This window comes from Polistes dominula, unplaced genomic scaffold (genome assembly GCF_049000335.1).
Source record: "Polistes dominula isolate Pdom_NZ unplaced genomic scaffold, Pdom_raw_medaka contig_20, whole genome shotgun sequence".
Taxonomy (NCBI): domain Eukaryota; kingdom Metazoa; phylum Arthropoda; class Insecta; order Hymenoptera; family Vespidae; genus Polistes; species Polistes dominula.
Genome location: NW_028301147.1, coordinates 3,238,363 through 3,254,653, shown reverse-complemented (window position 1 = coordinate 3,254,653; position 16,291 = coordinate 3,238,363). Strand labels below are relative to the sequence as shown.

General features: G+C 24.8%; 1 protein-coding gene across 1 annotated transcript in view; it reads left to right on the top strand.

The window, feature by feature from the left end:
- Positions 1-16,291, top strand: part of Fife (regulating synaptic membrane exocytosis protein fife) — a 141,628-nt gene that overhangs the window by 75,884 nt on the left and 49,453 nt on the right. Inside the window, 9 exon segments of the mRNA XM_015320400.2 lie at positions 8,631-8,709; positions 9,498-9,657; positions 10,169-10,417; positions 12,790-12,946; positions 13,915-13,961; positions 13,964-14,237; positions 14,702-14,909; positions 15,330-15,453; positions 15,455-15,500. Coding sequence (XP_015175886.2) covers positions 8,631-8,709; positions 9,498-9,657; positions 10,169-10,417; positions 12,790-12,946; positions 13,915-13,961; positions 13,964-14,237; positions 14,702-14,909; positions 15,330-15,453; positions 15,455-15,500 — 1,344 coding nt within the window.

Below are 16,291 nucleotides of genomic sequence, written 5' to 3'. Positions count from 1 at the left end.
GTTTTATGCGAGCAGAAAGCTTCCATCGGTTAAAAGCTTCTCTTGAAAGCACCCTCGACCAAGCACAACCATCTCCATTCTCATTTTCTTCGTCCTCGACATTTTACTCGAATCCATAATTCACATCTTGCCTAATTTTCTCAGCCATATTGACGAACATAAAATTTCACCCACGTTCTAATATTTAAAAGAAAGTCTTAATCAATCATGTATCGATTTGACCAAACATTAATTTTCTTTCTAATGTTTATTTTTACAATATTTTTTCTTTTTTTAATTGTCACACGAAATGTTATCTTTTTATTTATCGATCAAATAAAAATTCTTTCTTTTAATACTAATTTATTAGAATTTTAGATAAACAAAATTTCTTATTTATTTTCAATCGTATTATTTAAGGAAAGATGTATGGGGGATGTGACATACCTTGATAATGTTTAACATACCTTAAACGATTGTTAATTACTCGAAGGAAATGTATTTTTTCTTAAAAATTCATGGTTAAACTACTTCTCATTGTTTTCTATAAAAATCGATTAAAAAATTCTTTTATCCATTATTTTTCATATAATTTTCAAAAGATTTAATTCCACTTTTACATTATCAATATTATTTGATTATTATATTACACGTATAAATTAAACGTACCATTTTCCTTTCGAAATCCATCGTTAAACTAGCACGTTGTCATCCGTGAAACTTTTTTTTATCAAATGTTGTTTATACGACTTTCCTAATAAGGAAATTCTATTTATTACGAATATTATTTCTCTAACACGCATGTACCATATAAGGAAAGTCATATAAACAACAATCACAATAGAAAATTGTTAACTGACTTTCATTGAGGACAACGACTCAGTTTACTGGTGGATTTCGAAAAGGAAGATATGTCGAATTTATTCTCCGTGTTTCCAGACTAAAATATACATTTCTTTCGACTAATTATCAATCAATTAAGGTAAATCTAATACACAATACTTTATTCTATTAATATTTTCGTTCGTTTAACATAATATACATTTGTTTTAATTTACATACATTAGTTTTTCATAATTAATGCCTTTTTCATGAATATTTATTCGATTCGATTCGTTCTATAATTTCGACAAATCCAATTTCTTTTTGTACAATAATGTTAATAATATTGAAAAAAAAATATATATATATATATGTTATATGTTAGAGTGAATCAAACATTCATGCGTTTATTGTGTGAAAACATTACTTTGAAACTGCACAATGGATTTATTTTTTTAAATTTATTTTGAAAATATTAATTGAGAATGCCCAAACTTTTGATTCACCTCAATATAAATATATATACAAAAAAGGATTAGATTCTAAAATTATTAGAAAGGTAATAATAAATAATATTTAATAATTAAAGTTTTTGTTTCTGAATATAATTTAATTAATTGATATATAAATTATATTATTTTACATTAATATTAACAAACACGTATATATGCGTTGATAGACCGCTCTGGTAATTTTTACCAAACGCATATATGCGTCCATAGCACTCTAAAGGTTAATTAATTAATTTTTAATAAGATTTTAGATATATCAAAAAGTAAACAATTTTCTTTTAATTTTATTTTATAAACTTATCTCTTCTTATAATTTACAAAAAAAAGAAATACAGAGAGATAGAAAGAGAGAAAGAAATTTAGCAACAAATTGAATCGACCATCTTACTCTCACGTTAAATCCCAAAGGATTCGATACCATCCCCGATATGTGATGGTTTCCGTTTTCGAGTTAAAACGAGAACCACCGAAAACCATTCGTACCGGAGATGATCGGTTAATCGAGAGTCTCCAAGTCTCCTCATACTAATTTTCTACCTAAACTTCGGAACTAGCAAGAAATTAGGATTAGATATGGAAACTCTTGTCGAGTAGAAAACAAATTTTAACTTCAAAAACTATAATCGAAGTAACTTTATCAAATTCTCGTTTATTTGAAATACGTGTGCTCTTCTCACTATCTCTCTCTCTCTGTCTCTCTGTCATTCTTTCTTACGTTCTTTATCTTTCTCACAGTTGCACATTTCCGTGAGATTTTCTTATATTGGTATCATCCGTCTCTGTCTTACCAAAGCTTTCCTCTCAATTTCGAGCTTGCACAGGTAAAACCAAATGCAAATTCAGTTCTTTCTTTTCCTCTTACTCCTCTTCTTCCTCTTTTTCTGTTATTATATATTGGGCCGGGGATAAAGTTTCTTCGTATTTTTATGAAAAAATGTAACCCATTTTTATTTTGTTCATATTTTTGTATTCAATCTTTTTCCAAATAATTTAAAATCGTTTCATGTTAGATCGTTGTTAGTTTCTTACCAATGACATTAACACGTTTCGTGCCACGTGTACCACCGGTGGTACACTTTCCATTAAACACTGAAAATACATGTTTATAATAAATTGAATTCTGTAAAAAAATATTCCTATTAAAATATTCATGCATTATACGAAATACAGTATAGAAAAAAGCACATAAGTTTGTTTAATTGTTATATTTATTATAATAATTAATAATTACATATGTAATGGTTGATTTTGTTAAAGCAAAATTAAATAGCCTGAATGACAAGTCAGGTAAAAAGGTTTTGGCATGGAACGTATTAATTTTTCAAAGATACTAAATTGACTCCCACATTTCAAACTAGAGTTGTAATAATTGATATGAAAAATCTTTCATATTAATTTAATATTTTATTTTTATTGATTATAAAATATTATTATACATGCTCGTAAAATTGAATTTAAAAAAAAAAAAAAAACATCATTGGTACATAATTTCCAAGTTACACAAACTCTCCTCTTATGGAAGGATTGATTAATACAACGATACGTCAATTTTTTGAACGTATATGGAAATATCGAATGATTCAATTAATATTAATAGAATTTAGGCGATCAAAAAATCATCTAACATTCTAAAAATAAAAAAAAAACATTGTTTTATGTCCATCCATCTTTTTCTTTTTCATATTCTCCTTTTATGTCTTGTGAGTTAACTTTCCCTTTCCCCTATCTCTTCCCTCATTTTACGAACTCCCCTTATCGGTGATATCATTCTTTCTCGATACTCGTGTCAGTCGATTCTTTCCCTTAGTCGAACTTTTCTTTTTTTCTTTCATACTTCTTTTTCTTACTTTTTGTATCAGTCTATACTTTATGTCTACATTTCTTTCTCATTTTCTTTTTCTTGATAATTTTTTTGTTTGATATTGAAAGAAAAGTAGTACCATGACCTAAAAATTTGTGTCGACAAAAAAAAAAGTGTGCCTTTGACGACAATTCACCGGTATCACAACGATGTTCCATTCTACCTGTGTATATAGAATAACTTACGTTACTCTGGGTGATCGTAGTCTCCTTATCGATCGAATTCTATTGTTAAAGAAAGAAGTATGGTGTTGTATGATGGCGAGGGTTTGTAGAGAGAAAAATAGAGAATATAAAATAAATTCAATTTCATTCTCCTCGTTATAAAATTCAAGAATACGTTCTCTCTTTCATTGTTCACATTTTGAACGAAAAATAAAAAAAAAAAAGAAAAAAGAACAAATGCTATTCTTTTTTGAAATTACACTCACTTGACAATTTTTCCAATAGAATTGTATCATTTAATTTTTTTTTTTTTTAGGTTCGATTAAATTTAATGTTTTCAAAAATTATCGTAAAAATTATATATAAATTATATTTCAAATTAAATCAATGTGACAAAGATGAATGAAAAATCAAACGTAAGATAAAATGTAATTAGAACACAAATTTATTTATCATCAATCGTTATTTTTTCTTTAAAAACAGTAACAATTCAGAATGAACGTTTAAAAAAATATTATCACGTATTCGACATGAAAACAAAAGCACGATGTAATTGAAAGAATAATTGTCGTCTGATTCAATGATCATTCCATCATCTAATAAAATTAGAAGACACGATTTACAACGTGGAAAGATATATTAAAAATTATATGAGGGAGAATCATGATTAAATTTAAAATGGTAATTAAAAAATGAAATACGTGCTTATCATATCAGCAAATTCGTAAAGGAAAGAGATAAATTGATTAGCGTATAGGTCAAAACTTTGTTTCTGCTTGTTTACACGAATATTTAAATTACTCGCATGACATAGATTCAAAAGTTGATATAAAATTATTAAAACAATTAATCGAAAAATCAACAAATATGAAAAGAAATAAAAGGTTATTACAAACAAACAAAAACTATATACTTTTTTTAATTAAAATAATAACAGAATATTGATAAAATAAAATAAAAATATATATTGTTGTCAAATTTTATTTTTTATTTCATTTAATTTCTGGTTATTTTTTTATTATAAATTTGAATGTTGTAAGATGGATGGCGGGTGTCTTGCATAAATATAAAATTATTAAAAAAATAAATCAAAAAATAAACGAATATGAAAAGAAGTAAAAGTGTATTACACACAAACAACAAAATATACTTTTTTAAATTAAAATAACAAATTAACAAATAGAATATTAATAATATTCAACAAAATATTATTGTCCCATTTTATTTCTTATTTTATTTAATTTCTTTTTTTGTTGTTGTTTTATTATAAATTCGAAAATTGTAAGATTGATGGTCGATGTCTTGCATAAAATCGGTTAGGATTACATAATCGATAGTTTAATAGTGTTGCTTTGAAAGCCGCCAATTATAATTGAATCGTCTATGACCAAAGAGAAGGTATTAATTAGTCAGATGATTAATTATGCGATTGTGTATCCAGATCGACTACTTACGATGACATTACCATAACTAGCTAAACGAACACAGAAGCGTATGCATGGTTACATTGGAATCTACGACAAGGAATTATAAAGCAACGATCTCAAAACGTTCCATCATCTGTTAGAAGGTCACCCCCATGATGGATGATGACTAAATCCGTCACGTGACCACACCGCAAGATTTCTAATCAAAATCGATTTTTTTCTTTCCCCCTTCGTAAAAGATTAAAATTTATTTTTATACATTTTTTTTTTCATTTGTAATACTTTTACCGAAGTTAAATAAATAAAAAAAAAACCAATTGATCAATTTCATTCTTATTAAACAATATACATTTAATCTTATATTGTTAAAAAAAAAATTATTTATATTTAAAGTTAGTGCAAAATTAAAAAAATAATTCGGATTTTCGTTTCTCACTTTCATAAATTAGCAATTAATAATAGATTTTCCATATCTTTTTTTTTATAAATAAACAAAATAAAATTTAACATAAATATGCGATTACAAAAAACACAAATGCGATTTAAATCACAAAAAGATTTGAATTATTTCATTTTATAATTAGATGTTTTATTTATGCTTAAAAAAAAAGGTAATTTTAATTTTTATATTATAAACAAAATTGATTTTGTTATAATAATATTGTTTAAATATTTAAATAAATAGAGAAAAAATTATCATTGAAAATGACGTTTGTTTAAAATCTCTACCATTTTCCGTTGCGAAGATATCATCCTGGAAAGATTTTCATTCATTATTCTTATAAAACAGCTGTTCGTAGTATTTTAGTAGTAATCATCAAAGTGCGTAAGTTCTCGGAATTTAAATGGGTCAAAGTGTCATTGAATTATGTAGGTCACTGGGTCAATGTAAACATCTTTCATTTACATACTAATATCTTCGTAACTATAAGTCATAGAAAATTGAACAAGGTATCATTTTAAAGGGCAGAATCTACTCTCTTCATTTATTATATTGTTATTCATTAAATAATTATTTTTTTATTAACAATTTTTATAAACAAATTCAAACGAACTTATTTTATCTTTGTTTAAGGAACAAAATATTTAGATTGTAAAACCGATCAATAAAAATTACATAAATTAATAAATTATTAATAAACAAATAGTTTTATATTAAATAAACATCTCTTATTTAGTTGGGAATACCAGCGGAACTACAGATTCTAGAAATTTGAATAACATATCATTTTAAAAGGGTATAATTTCCTCTATTTGTTAATAATTATAATAATTATTTATAATTTGTTATAAACAATTTATTATAAACAAATTTTTACGAATTAAATTTGTATTATTTTTTTTTTTATAAACGCAAAGATTGAAATTACAATTAATTTATAAAAAATGAGTATTCATGTGTGAAAAATGAAAACCAACTAGTTTATTTATGCAAGGTGTCCTTTTAATTATCGTCAACATTCTGACATCAATAATTTATACTTAAAAAATAAAAAAATAACATTTTTCGATTCATTTTAATGTTAGAAAAAATATTATCTCTATTATTCTAGTTAAAACGATTAAAAAGAAATGTTAACCACAATAAAAATAAAAAATAAATAGAGAGAAAGAAAAAATAAGAGAATGGTATAAAAAAAAAATAAAATGACTACTGAGAAAAAAATTAATTTCTTTGTCGATATGTTTTGTGGAATATCGATACTGGCACATTTAGGTATCTCTCTAACCCAATTGGTCATGTTTTCTATCCACCATATCTCTGACTCTTGAAACCGCAAACTGACAAACATAAAACAACATCGTTTGTAGAATAAAAATAGTAATAATAATAAAAAACTAAAATTAAAATACACGTTTCACCTCAATTTCTCTGTATTTCTATTTATTTTTATCTTTCTTTTTTATCTTTCGGTTTTCTTTTTCTTGTATTTTTTTTTTTTTTTTGTTACTTTACCTATTTTCAATTTAACTATGGTGAAACAGAAATTCACCTTGGTCATTTTTAATAACTGATTGTATCATATTTTTTTTGTTTAACATATGCTTCACTCTTTCATTTCTATTTTATTATCAGTAAAAGTTGATTTTTGAAATCCGGAATAAAACAGAAAAAATAAAATTATTATAATCTCGATGCCCATTTTATTTTAATTCGAAATTAAACTCAAAGAATGGCATTAATGTTTGAAATCAAAAAAGAGTTATCTTACTATTGAATTATTTGTAAAAAATAATAATAATATAATTTTTTCCAACAACTGTAATTTATATAAATGTATTTTTAATTAAATTATAAAATAAAAATGTATTACATATAATTTACAGGGACATTTTGAACAGATCTTAAATTAGATTTTAGGAGAATGTAGGACACAGAAAGAAATGGTGATGAAAAAGGAAGAAAAATTATTAGTAATAAAAAATAAAAGAATGAAAAGGGTAAAAAGGGAAGGGTTAAGGGTAAAAAGGGAGAGGATAGGAAAAAAAATTTCTTTAACCGATATAATTCTAATTTTACGGAAGCGTGGTTACTCGTTCGTCTAACCATGTTACAACGATATATTCTCCATACGTTTTTCTCGTACTTTCTCCATTCGCTAGACATAAATCACGCGAGATTTGATCTGACGGTTAATTTCCGTCGAAGAAACGCGTCTACGACGTGTGCTTACCGTATAAAAAAAAACTGACAAAAAGAAAAAGAGAGATATCAGAATGGATTATTTTTCAAATGAAACTTTAATTGGAAAAATTTTTTTCCCCGATAAATGTGACTTCTTCGAATTTATGTTTTTTTTTCTTTTTTTTTTTTTTCCATGAGAAATAAAAGTTAAATGCGTTTTCTTCTATATATAAGCCAATATTTATATCTAATTTTTGTAAAAAAAAAAAAAAAAAAAAAATTAAATGATTCGTCAATTAGATTAAATTTAGATTCAAATTCAGTTTTTTCTTTTTTTTTTTTTTTTGATTAGCCCAAAAAGTTTGCATTTCTATCGAACAGACAAATATTTACAACAATATGGAAAAAAAAAAAACAAGTAGAATAAATTGTTTTTTAATTATGAATTTAATTAATTTTTATTTTTTGTTGACAAGTAATTGACAAAATTTGATTAAATTGTATTGAAACCTGGCGTATCAAAGTTCAACGATCTCAATTCATTGACGTATAATTACTGTAGTCATTGTATTTTTTTTTTTTTTTTTTTTTTTTTACTTTGAAATAATAGCAACTGTTTCTATAAAGAATAAAGGTGATTGGGGAAAATTGGAAGAGTAGAAAAAAATGGTATCGTTCTTCTCGGAAGTGACTGAATATTTGAAGAGGTCCTTGTTTCACTTGATAGACCCTCAAGGATTTTTAGATAATGTCCAAAAGATATGAGATTCTAAAAGTGAAATGTCGCGAAAGATAAAGAGAATATTATATATATATATACACACATAGAGAGAATAATAGCACGGAAAATACAGGGTACTCAAAAATTTTCTGTATAATTTATTCATTTAATAAACTTTATATATGTGTGTGTGTGTGTCACAAGTGTAGCGAATTATTAAAGAACATTTTGTATAATCAGTGTATTCTTTTTCTAAAAGTTTATTTTTCAAAGATTAATAATATTAATAAATAAATCAATATACAGTGTGTGTATTTTTTAAATTGATATACGTAATTGAAAATTACGTATTATTTAAAAAGAAGTTTGAAACATAAAAGCTACTTTCTTATATACAAAGGATAACTCAAAAATTTTATGATATTAAATATTAATTTATATGAAAATAATTAATGATAATGAAATAATTCAAAAATTTTTAATTAAATATGTAATTTTATTATTTTTCTTTTTTCCAGTGACAAAATTGGCTCCAGCTAAAGTAACCCCAGTCGAAGAAATTCAACCAAAAGAAGACGCCATTGAAGCGATTATAAAGTGAGTAAAATTTGTTCTTATACAAATTAATTATCTAAAATCAATAATATATATCAAGAGTAAAAATATATAGATAAAAATCCGATGAAATTTAAAAAGATAAAACTAAATGATATAAAAACATTTTAATAAGATAATCTAATGTAATAAATCACACAATATCCTGCCCCTATTCTTATCACAAAGTCGATAGGATAAATGCAACAAGTTCGAAGGTTGAACATGATAAAGGATAAGATGATCTAATTTTAAAATAACATCTTGGAAAATCTCGTTACATTTTACAATGAAAGCAATCTTTGCGATCCATGTTAATAGGAATCGTTTAATAAAGTTAATTCACCCGACCCAACTAGATTTCTTTGTTCCTTCTATCACTCTCTCTCTCTCTCTCTTTCTCTCTCTCATACTAGCATTAACATCCATCTATCTATCTATCTATCTATCTATCTATCTATCTTATCTAATCTTTTTCTTTTCTTTCTTTTGCCGATACTGAAGCTTTTCGTAAAATAGAAGAAAAAGAAAATAATTGAGTTTTCATGCTTCGTTGTGTTTCGGTTAAGATATTTAATCTAACAGAAAGAAAAAGAAAAAGATAGCAAGATGAAAGATTAATGAATTTCTTAATCTCACTATATGATGTATAATTTTACGTTACAAATTAAGAATTAAACAAAATTTTTTACAAGTGAAAAATCGATGCATTTTTATTAAAAACAAGTTTTTGTTTTGTTTTTAATGTTTATCATAAATTATTATTTAATCATGGTAATAAATTATTACAGAAAGCCAGACGGTGGAAATAGAATCAGCAGCGGGGAAGAATGTCGAATTTGCCGGAAATCATTTGGACCGGAAGAAAGCTCGAGAACTTGCTGCGAGTGTCAACACAAAGTTTGCGAGGATTGTGCCTCATACTCGACGACAACGAATTCAAACGATCAGGTAAGTGCTCTTCACCAGGAAAATTAATTCATTTCAATTAATTTTTACTTTGCTTTAAAAACATTTAATTCATAGATTTTTAAAATTAAATAAATAAATACAAAATTAAATTAAAATTTAATGCATGCTTTTTAATTATCGTTGTGATACAGATTATTATTTATTTTTTTTTTCTTGTTATATTTTATTCTATTATACTTGAAATATATTATAAATATTTTATATATATTTAGAATTTATTTTATATATTATTTATATATATATAATAATAATAATAATTCTCACATATTAATAAATTATTAATATATTATTAATTTATTCTACATTAAATAATAATTTAAAATACTTTATTATACTTTTATATAGTCATCTTTAAAATATAAAATTATTATGCTCTTTATTTCATTATATTTTATCATTATATTTTCTTATATTTGATTTGATTATATTTTATATATATATATAGATATAAAATGTATGTGTGTGTGTGTCATTTAATGTACTTTTATAGTCATCTTGGAGATGCAGCGTTTGTCGTCGAAAAATTGCCTCGAGGGACCAGCCAATGTTGACGCAAGAGTCAACAGATTCTCTTCTCGAAATACCAAACTCTGAAGCATTGCAAAGAAGACATAGCGATGTAAGACTTGGTATCAAAAGTAGTAGCCAACTTGGTGGTATTGGAAGTGGTTTGGCACCACCAAGAAGTCCAGAATTGCGAAGACACTCTGACGTTTCAACATTAAAAGAACTCGAAAAGGTATTTCAATCATCGAACTATTTATTTTTTCGAAGCTCATAATATGGTTTCTTCCTCAACCTGATATTATAACATTTCAAATATTTCAATATTTATTTTTAATCTCTTATTAATGTTGTACAATTTATTTTCCATGACAATGAAAATCAATTTTTTGTATTATCCATGAAAATTGTTTAATTTATACATCATTAAACATATTCGTATAAATATCGATTAATAAACTTAATACAAATTTTTTCTGTATTTCAAATAAATGCTATTTCTTTGATTTCAAAATGCAAATTTGTTAATTTAATTAAAAATATGAAAAATATTAATTTAAATAAAAATAGAAGAACATATAAAATTGGATTAATTTATTGCAAAATTATGGTAAGAAATATTATTCGTAAATAATACAACAAATCCAAATAAATATATCTATCATTTATTTAATTTTTATAAATGAATAAATAATCGATATGAAAAATTAAAGTAACAAACTTGTTTAATACATCGATATATGTAATTATTATTAAATAATATTCATGGATTGTTAAGTTCATTTGTCTAAAAACTGTTGAAACCATATTCCGAATCTTCTCTTTCTCCGTTAAGCTGGAGATAATAATAATTCCAACAGGAACGATAATTAGTATTGCTGCAATTAACATGTGACCCGAGAGAAACGTTGTTTCTAAAATGTGTTTCGCTTTGAATAAACTAATAGTGATGTGTTTCGTAGTGTTCTGTTGTTATCACAGAGGATGATAGCTTTGATTGCTTTATCCGTAGCTTCTTATCTCAGAAACACACATTCACATATACACACAAATCCCCATACATGCATTTATACAAATGCTTACTGAATATGATCAGAACATTTATGTGGAATTTTTGTTTATTTATTCAAAAAAAAAAATGTATATGAAAAAATATTTATAAATTTAAATACTTCGATTGTTGAAAATATATTTGTGTAAACATTTTGTTTTTGATATTAGCTCACCAATACAACATTAATGTTGCCATTAATATTCTTTCTTTTTTATTATATATGGAATATTTTTATCATAAAAAATGATACAATTGTATTTTCGATAATTTTATAATTTTTATGAAATTGCATAATCTTCCGATATCATATATGCTCGAACATATGAATAGATATGCAAATATATATGTCCATATGACAAATAAAAAAGTGCACGAGCTTTGTTTCTGAATATTAAAAAAAAAAAAAAAAAAAAATACTCTCCACCAACACGTTGAATAATTTTTCTTCTTTTATTTTTTTAATTTGAATAAAAGAAACAGATTAATAATAGAAAAAAAATATTTTGTTCATTTCTTTATTATTCGAGTTTTCAATCCGTGAAATAAAAATTCGAGCAACTTTGTCTATCAAATTTTTATTCTTCTTCTTCTTTTTTTTCTTTGTTTTTTTTTCCTCTTCTCTATTTTATCTCTTTTATTGTTTTGTAATACTTGGTATCATTTCTGATAAAACTTGTGTATCTATGCTATATCTGTGTTACACATACATATATATTCATACGTATAAAAGGTACACAAATACGTTCGCAAACAAAAAATTCCTCATGTGATGTCCAATATCGACTGGTAGGTTACCTTTTAGAAAGAGAAAAAAAAACTAAAAACACATAGAAATATAACGGACGGTGAAAAATATTTTGCGGATTAAACAACAAGACCAGAAGAGTAGAGAGGATTGATCGATCGGATTCGAAGTTACTTTGTGCACTTTTTTTTTTTTTTATTATCAAACATACATTTCTTTTCAATATACATTTACGTTTATTAGAATTTTCATTATTAATTATAACGTTGCAAATGATTAAATATAAATAATCAAAAGATTTCTTAAACTCCTGAAATTATATAATATCAAATAAAAATTCATGGCAAATATAATTTTTATTAAATGCATTAATTAAAAAAAAATATGATAACACAAAAGAAACAAAAATAGTTGCAATAAATATTAGCCAATAATATTTAAAAAAAAATAAAAATAAAACACACAAAGCATATTATTACGTACAATGATATTACGCTTACGAAATGTTATCAAAGTGCATAACAAGGGTGTAAACATTGTGTAAACATCATCGTCTATATACGTATCTCAGAGTCATGTAATATGTATGACAACACAACACGGTATGCCAGCTCGTTAAATCGAGCTATCACAGATGCACATATATAACTATAAATCCCACTTACTCATACACACGTGTAGACACATCCAGATAAACGTAGGTAACACGCACAGATGAGACTCGTATCTTGATGATTGTAAATGTGTGTACGTACGCGCGATGGTGTAACTAGCCTGGAGCCCTAATCATCGTATCGTAATGTTGTAGTTTCGAAAGGTTGCAGGGGATCACCGAGACGAACTCAAATGGGATAGAGAGTTCGGTCGTAAGAGTAAATCAAGAGGTGGATCACCTGACCGTCATCAATCAGATAGAGGAAGAACAACGAGTCCTTCGAGAGTTATCAAAAGTTCTCAGCCTCCAGGTAAAAATCTAATTTATAAATCCCTTGTCTGGGAATTACTAAATAAAAATACACTCTCTCTAGCGAAAGTTTTATGATTATACGAATATTTGTAATAATATCAATTATTCTGTATTCCGAGATATTGTGTTTATATTTAGAAAAGTTTTTCATAGTTTTATCATTTAATAAAAAACAAAAATAATTAATTTAAAATATTCCAAAAAATATATCATAGAAATTTTTAGATCCTCTACAAATAAACTTTTTAAAACTTTCCTAGTATTACTTTTTGTATGATAATAATAATAATAATAATAATAATAATAATAATAATAATAATAATAATAATAATAATAATAATAATATTGTTACAAGAAATATATAATTTAATAAATTATAGTACTAAAATATAAAATAAAAACCATAATATTTATTATTAGTTTTAGTTTTTTTCTGGTATAATAAATAAATAAATAAATAAATAAATATTAAATTAATATATTATTAAAAATCATAATTATTATTATTATTATTATTAGTATTGATACAAAACAAAATACTTATATTGTATATTTAGAAAAGTTCTATAGTTTTATCATTTAATATAAAATAAATAATTTTTATTTAAAATATTCCAAGAAAAATATCATTGACCCTTTACAAACTTTTTTGCAACTTTCCTAGTATATTATTTTTTTTATTATAATAATAATAGTAATTAAATTATAATACGATTATTTAATATAACACACATAATATTACAAATCATAATATCATTATAACTATTATTATTGATATAAACAAAATATACTTATACTATAAAAATTATTGTAAACATTATTATACTAATAATTTCATTGAAAAAAAATAAATAAATATGTGAATACAATAGAATAATACCATAATAATATCATAAATCATCATATTTCTTCTTGTTGCGAATAAATAAATTGAAATATCAAAGTCATTAATCTTTTTGAAAATAGTGGAACAGGAAATGGCGGGTACAGGTGACATGGACGAAGAAGAGGAAGAAGACGACGAGCCAATCGTCGTGACGGTAGCTCAGGTCGTCGTAAATCTCGCGTGACAAGACAGAGATCTTACGACGACGAGATCAAAACAGCTGGGGGAACGGTTAGCGGAAATACGAATCAGACATCATCACATCCGGATACGGGTCTTGGTCTTCCTGTACAACTACCAAGACGTGCATCGGCCTACGACGTTTACACGCCACCCGGAAGTGCTGGCCTAAACGCGGCCGCCATTGCTTCGGCACAACAAAGGACCTCCATTTCGGCTCAAGGTGCCATTTTATTGATTTTTATCATACCCCATTATTTACGATCATATAATTATCTTTATTTATATTCATTTTCTTTTTATTTTAACCCTATCAATTTAATTAGGTTAACTTAATTTTTTTAGTTAGGTTATGTTAATTAATTTATTTATAATTAACTTAATTTATTTAGTTAGGTTAAATTAACCCTATCATTACAATTTAATTTCTTTTAAATTCATTTTCAGTTCATAATTCGTTGTTGACACATTTATTTGACTTACACACAATGGAGTTTTTTTGGAATACAAATAATTCCATTTTTTTTATTTGAATTTGAGAAAATAAATATGTAAGTTAATTTTATGATCATATAAACTCGTTTTTATTATTATTATTATAATTATAATTATATATTTGTAATACAATCAAATATTTGATGTCACTTGGGATTCACATATTTGAATTGTTTTGGTATACAAAATTAGGTTCTAGAGAACCAGAAGAAAGACCAATCACGCGTAGAGCATCATTTCGCGGAGTTAAACCAATATTACCATACGATGTTGGCGGTGAAGAAGAAAAGATCATCAACATGGATACAACAACTGTACCAGTAGTACCACCGACTGTAACACAACCCGCCGTTTTGGTACCTGACGAGGAAAGACGGTCCAGGCGAAGGGGATCACAATTGTAAGTTTAGAAACATATGTTTCATTAAATTTCATTTTTTATCTATCAATCATTTTCACTTTTTTTCATCGCTCACATTGTCGAGTTTTTATTTTCGAAATTTATTAAACAATTACCTTTCGTAATATTTGATAATATATTCTACAATTTTTTTATTCTATTCTTATTAAACAATTTTCTTTTTATTTTCTCTTATCACGGTTATATGAGAATTTTTTTTTATAACATTAAATAAAATTTTTAAATTAAAAAAATATCTAGAGATGTTCAACCATATATAAAAAAATAATATGAAATAACAGTAAAAGATAAGACGAAACTAAACTCTATAATAATAAATCTGTCCTATCACGTATTATATATCTATATTCTATATCTATATCTATATATATAAAAGAAAAAATAAAATGTCCTTTGTAGACCAGACATAAACGCGATAAGGGCACTAACATCAGCTCCAGGATCAGGCAAAGCTGCGCAACCAGTTGTCAGCAGAGTCGCTGCGGAGGAACGTGACTTACCTAGACAAGGTAGTCTTGTTGATGGGGGAGGGTATTAAGATTGTTATTCATGACGTCGACAGTGATGTTGGTAAGTTTCAATATAATAACAATCAAATTTACAATGTCATAATTTTTCAATTCTATTTGACTTTATTTTTATTATTTTACTTCATTTCATGTTTCATTTTAATTATCTTTTTTTTATTTTTTATTTAAATTATTTTATTTTTATTTTTATTACTTTTTTTTATTTTTTATTTTCTAATTATTTTTTAAGTATTTTATTACATATAGTATTATATATAGTATTTTATTTTTTTTATTTTATTTTTATTTCTATTATTTTCATTAATTTTAATAATAAAAATAATACATTTTCTCTTGACCCATTACCCATTAAAAATACGAAAATGCAAAAAAATAATTAAATTAATTGTATAATGATATTCATACTAACAAAATAGAACTATTTTTGCAACAATTGTTTATTTATTTTTTTTTTATTTAAATATAAAAATTATTTTATTTCAATAATATATTTCATTCTAAAGTTGCAGTTATTAAAAAAAAATTTGAAAATGTGTCCCGAAAAAGGGGGTTAATATATTTATTAATTTATTTATTTATTAATTATATAATAATTAATAATAATCATTATTAAATTTTTATACAGTTTTATCGTAATTAATTCAAAAAAGTTCCATTCATCAAAGAAATTCATTCGTTCGAAAGAATTCTATCAATTCATTTAAAATTATTATTATTACTATTATTATTATTTTTTCAAATTAATATTTTTCTTTATTATATTAGAAATCATTTTGATTGATAGATGATTGTCTAAATGGACAAATACGAAAATATAAAATTTGGTAAAAC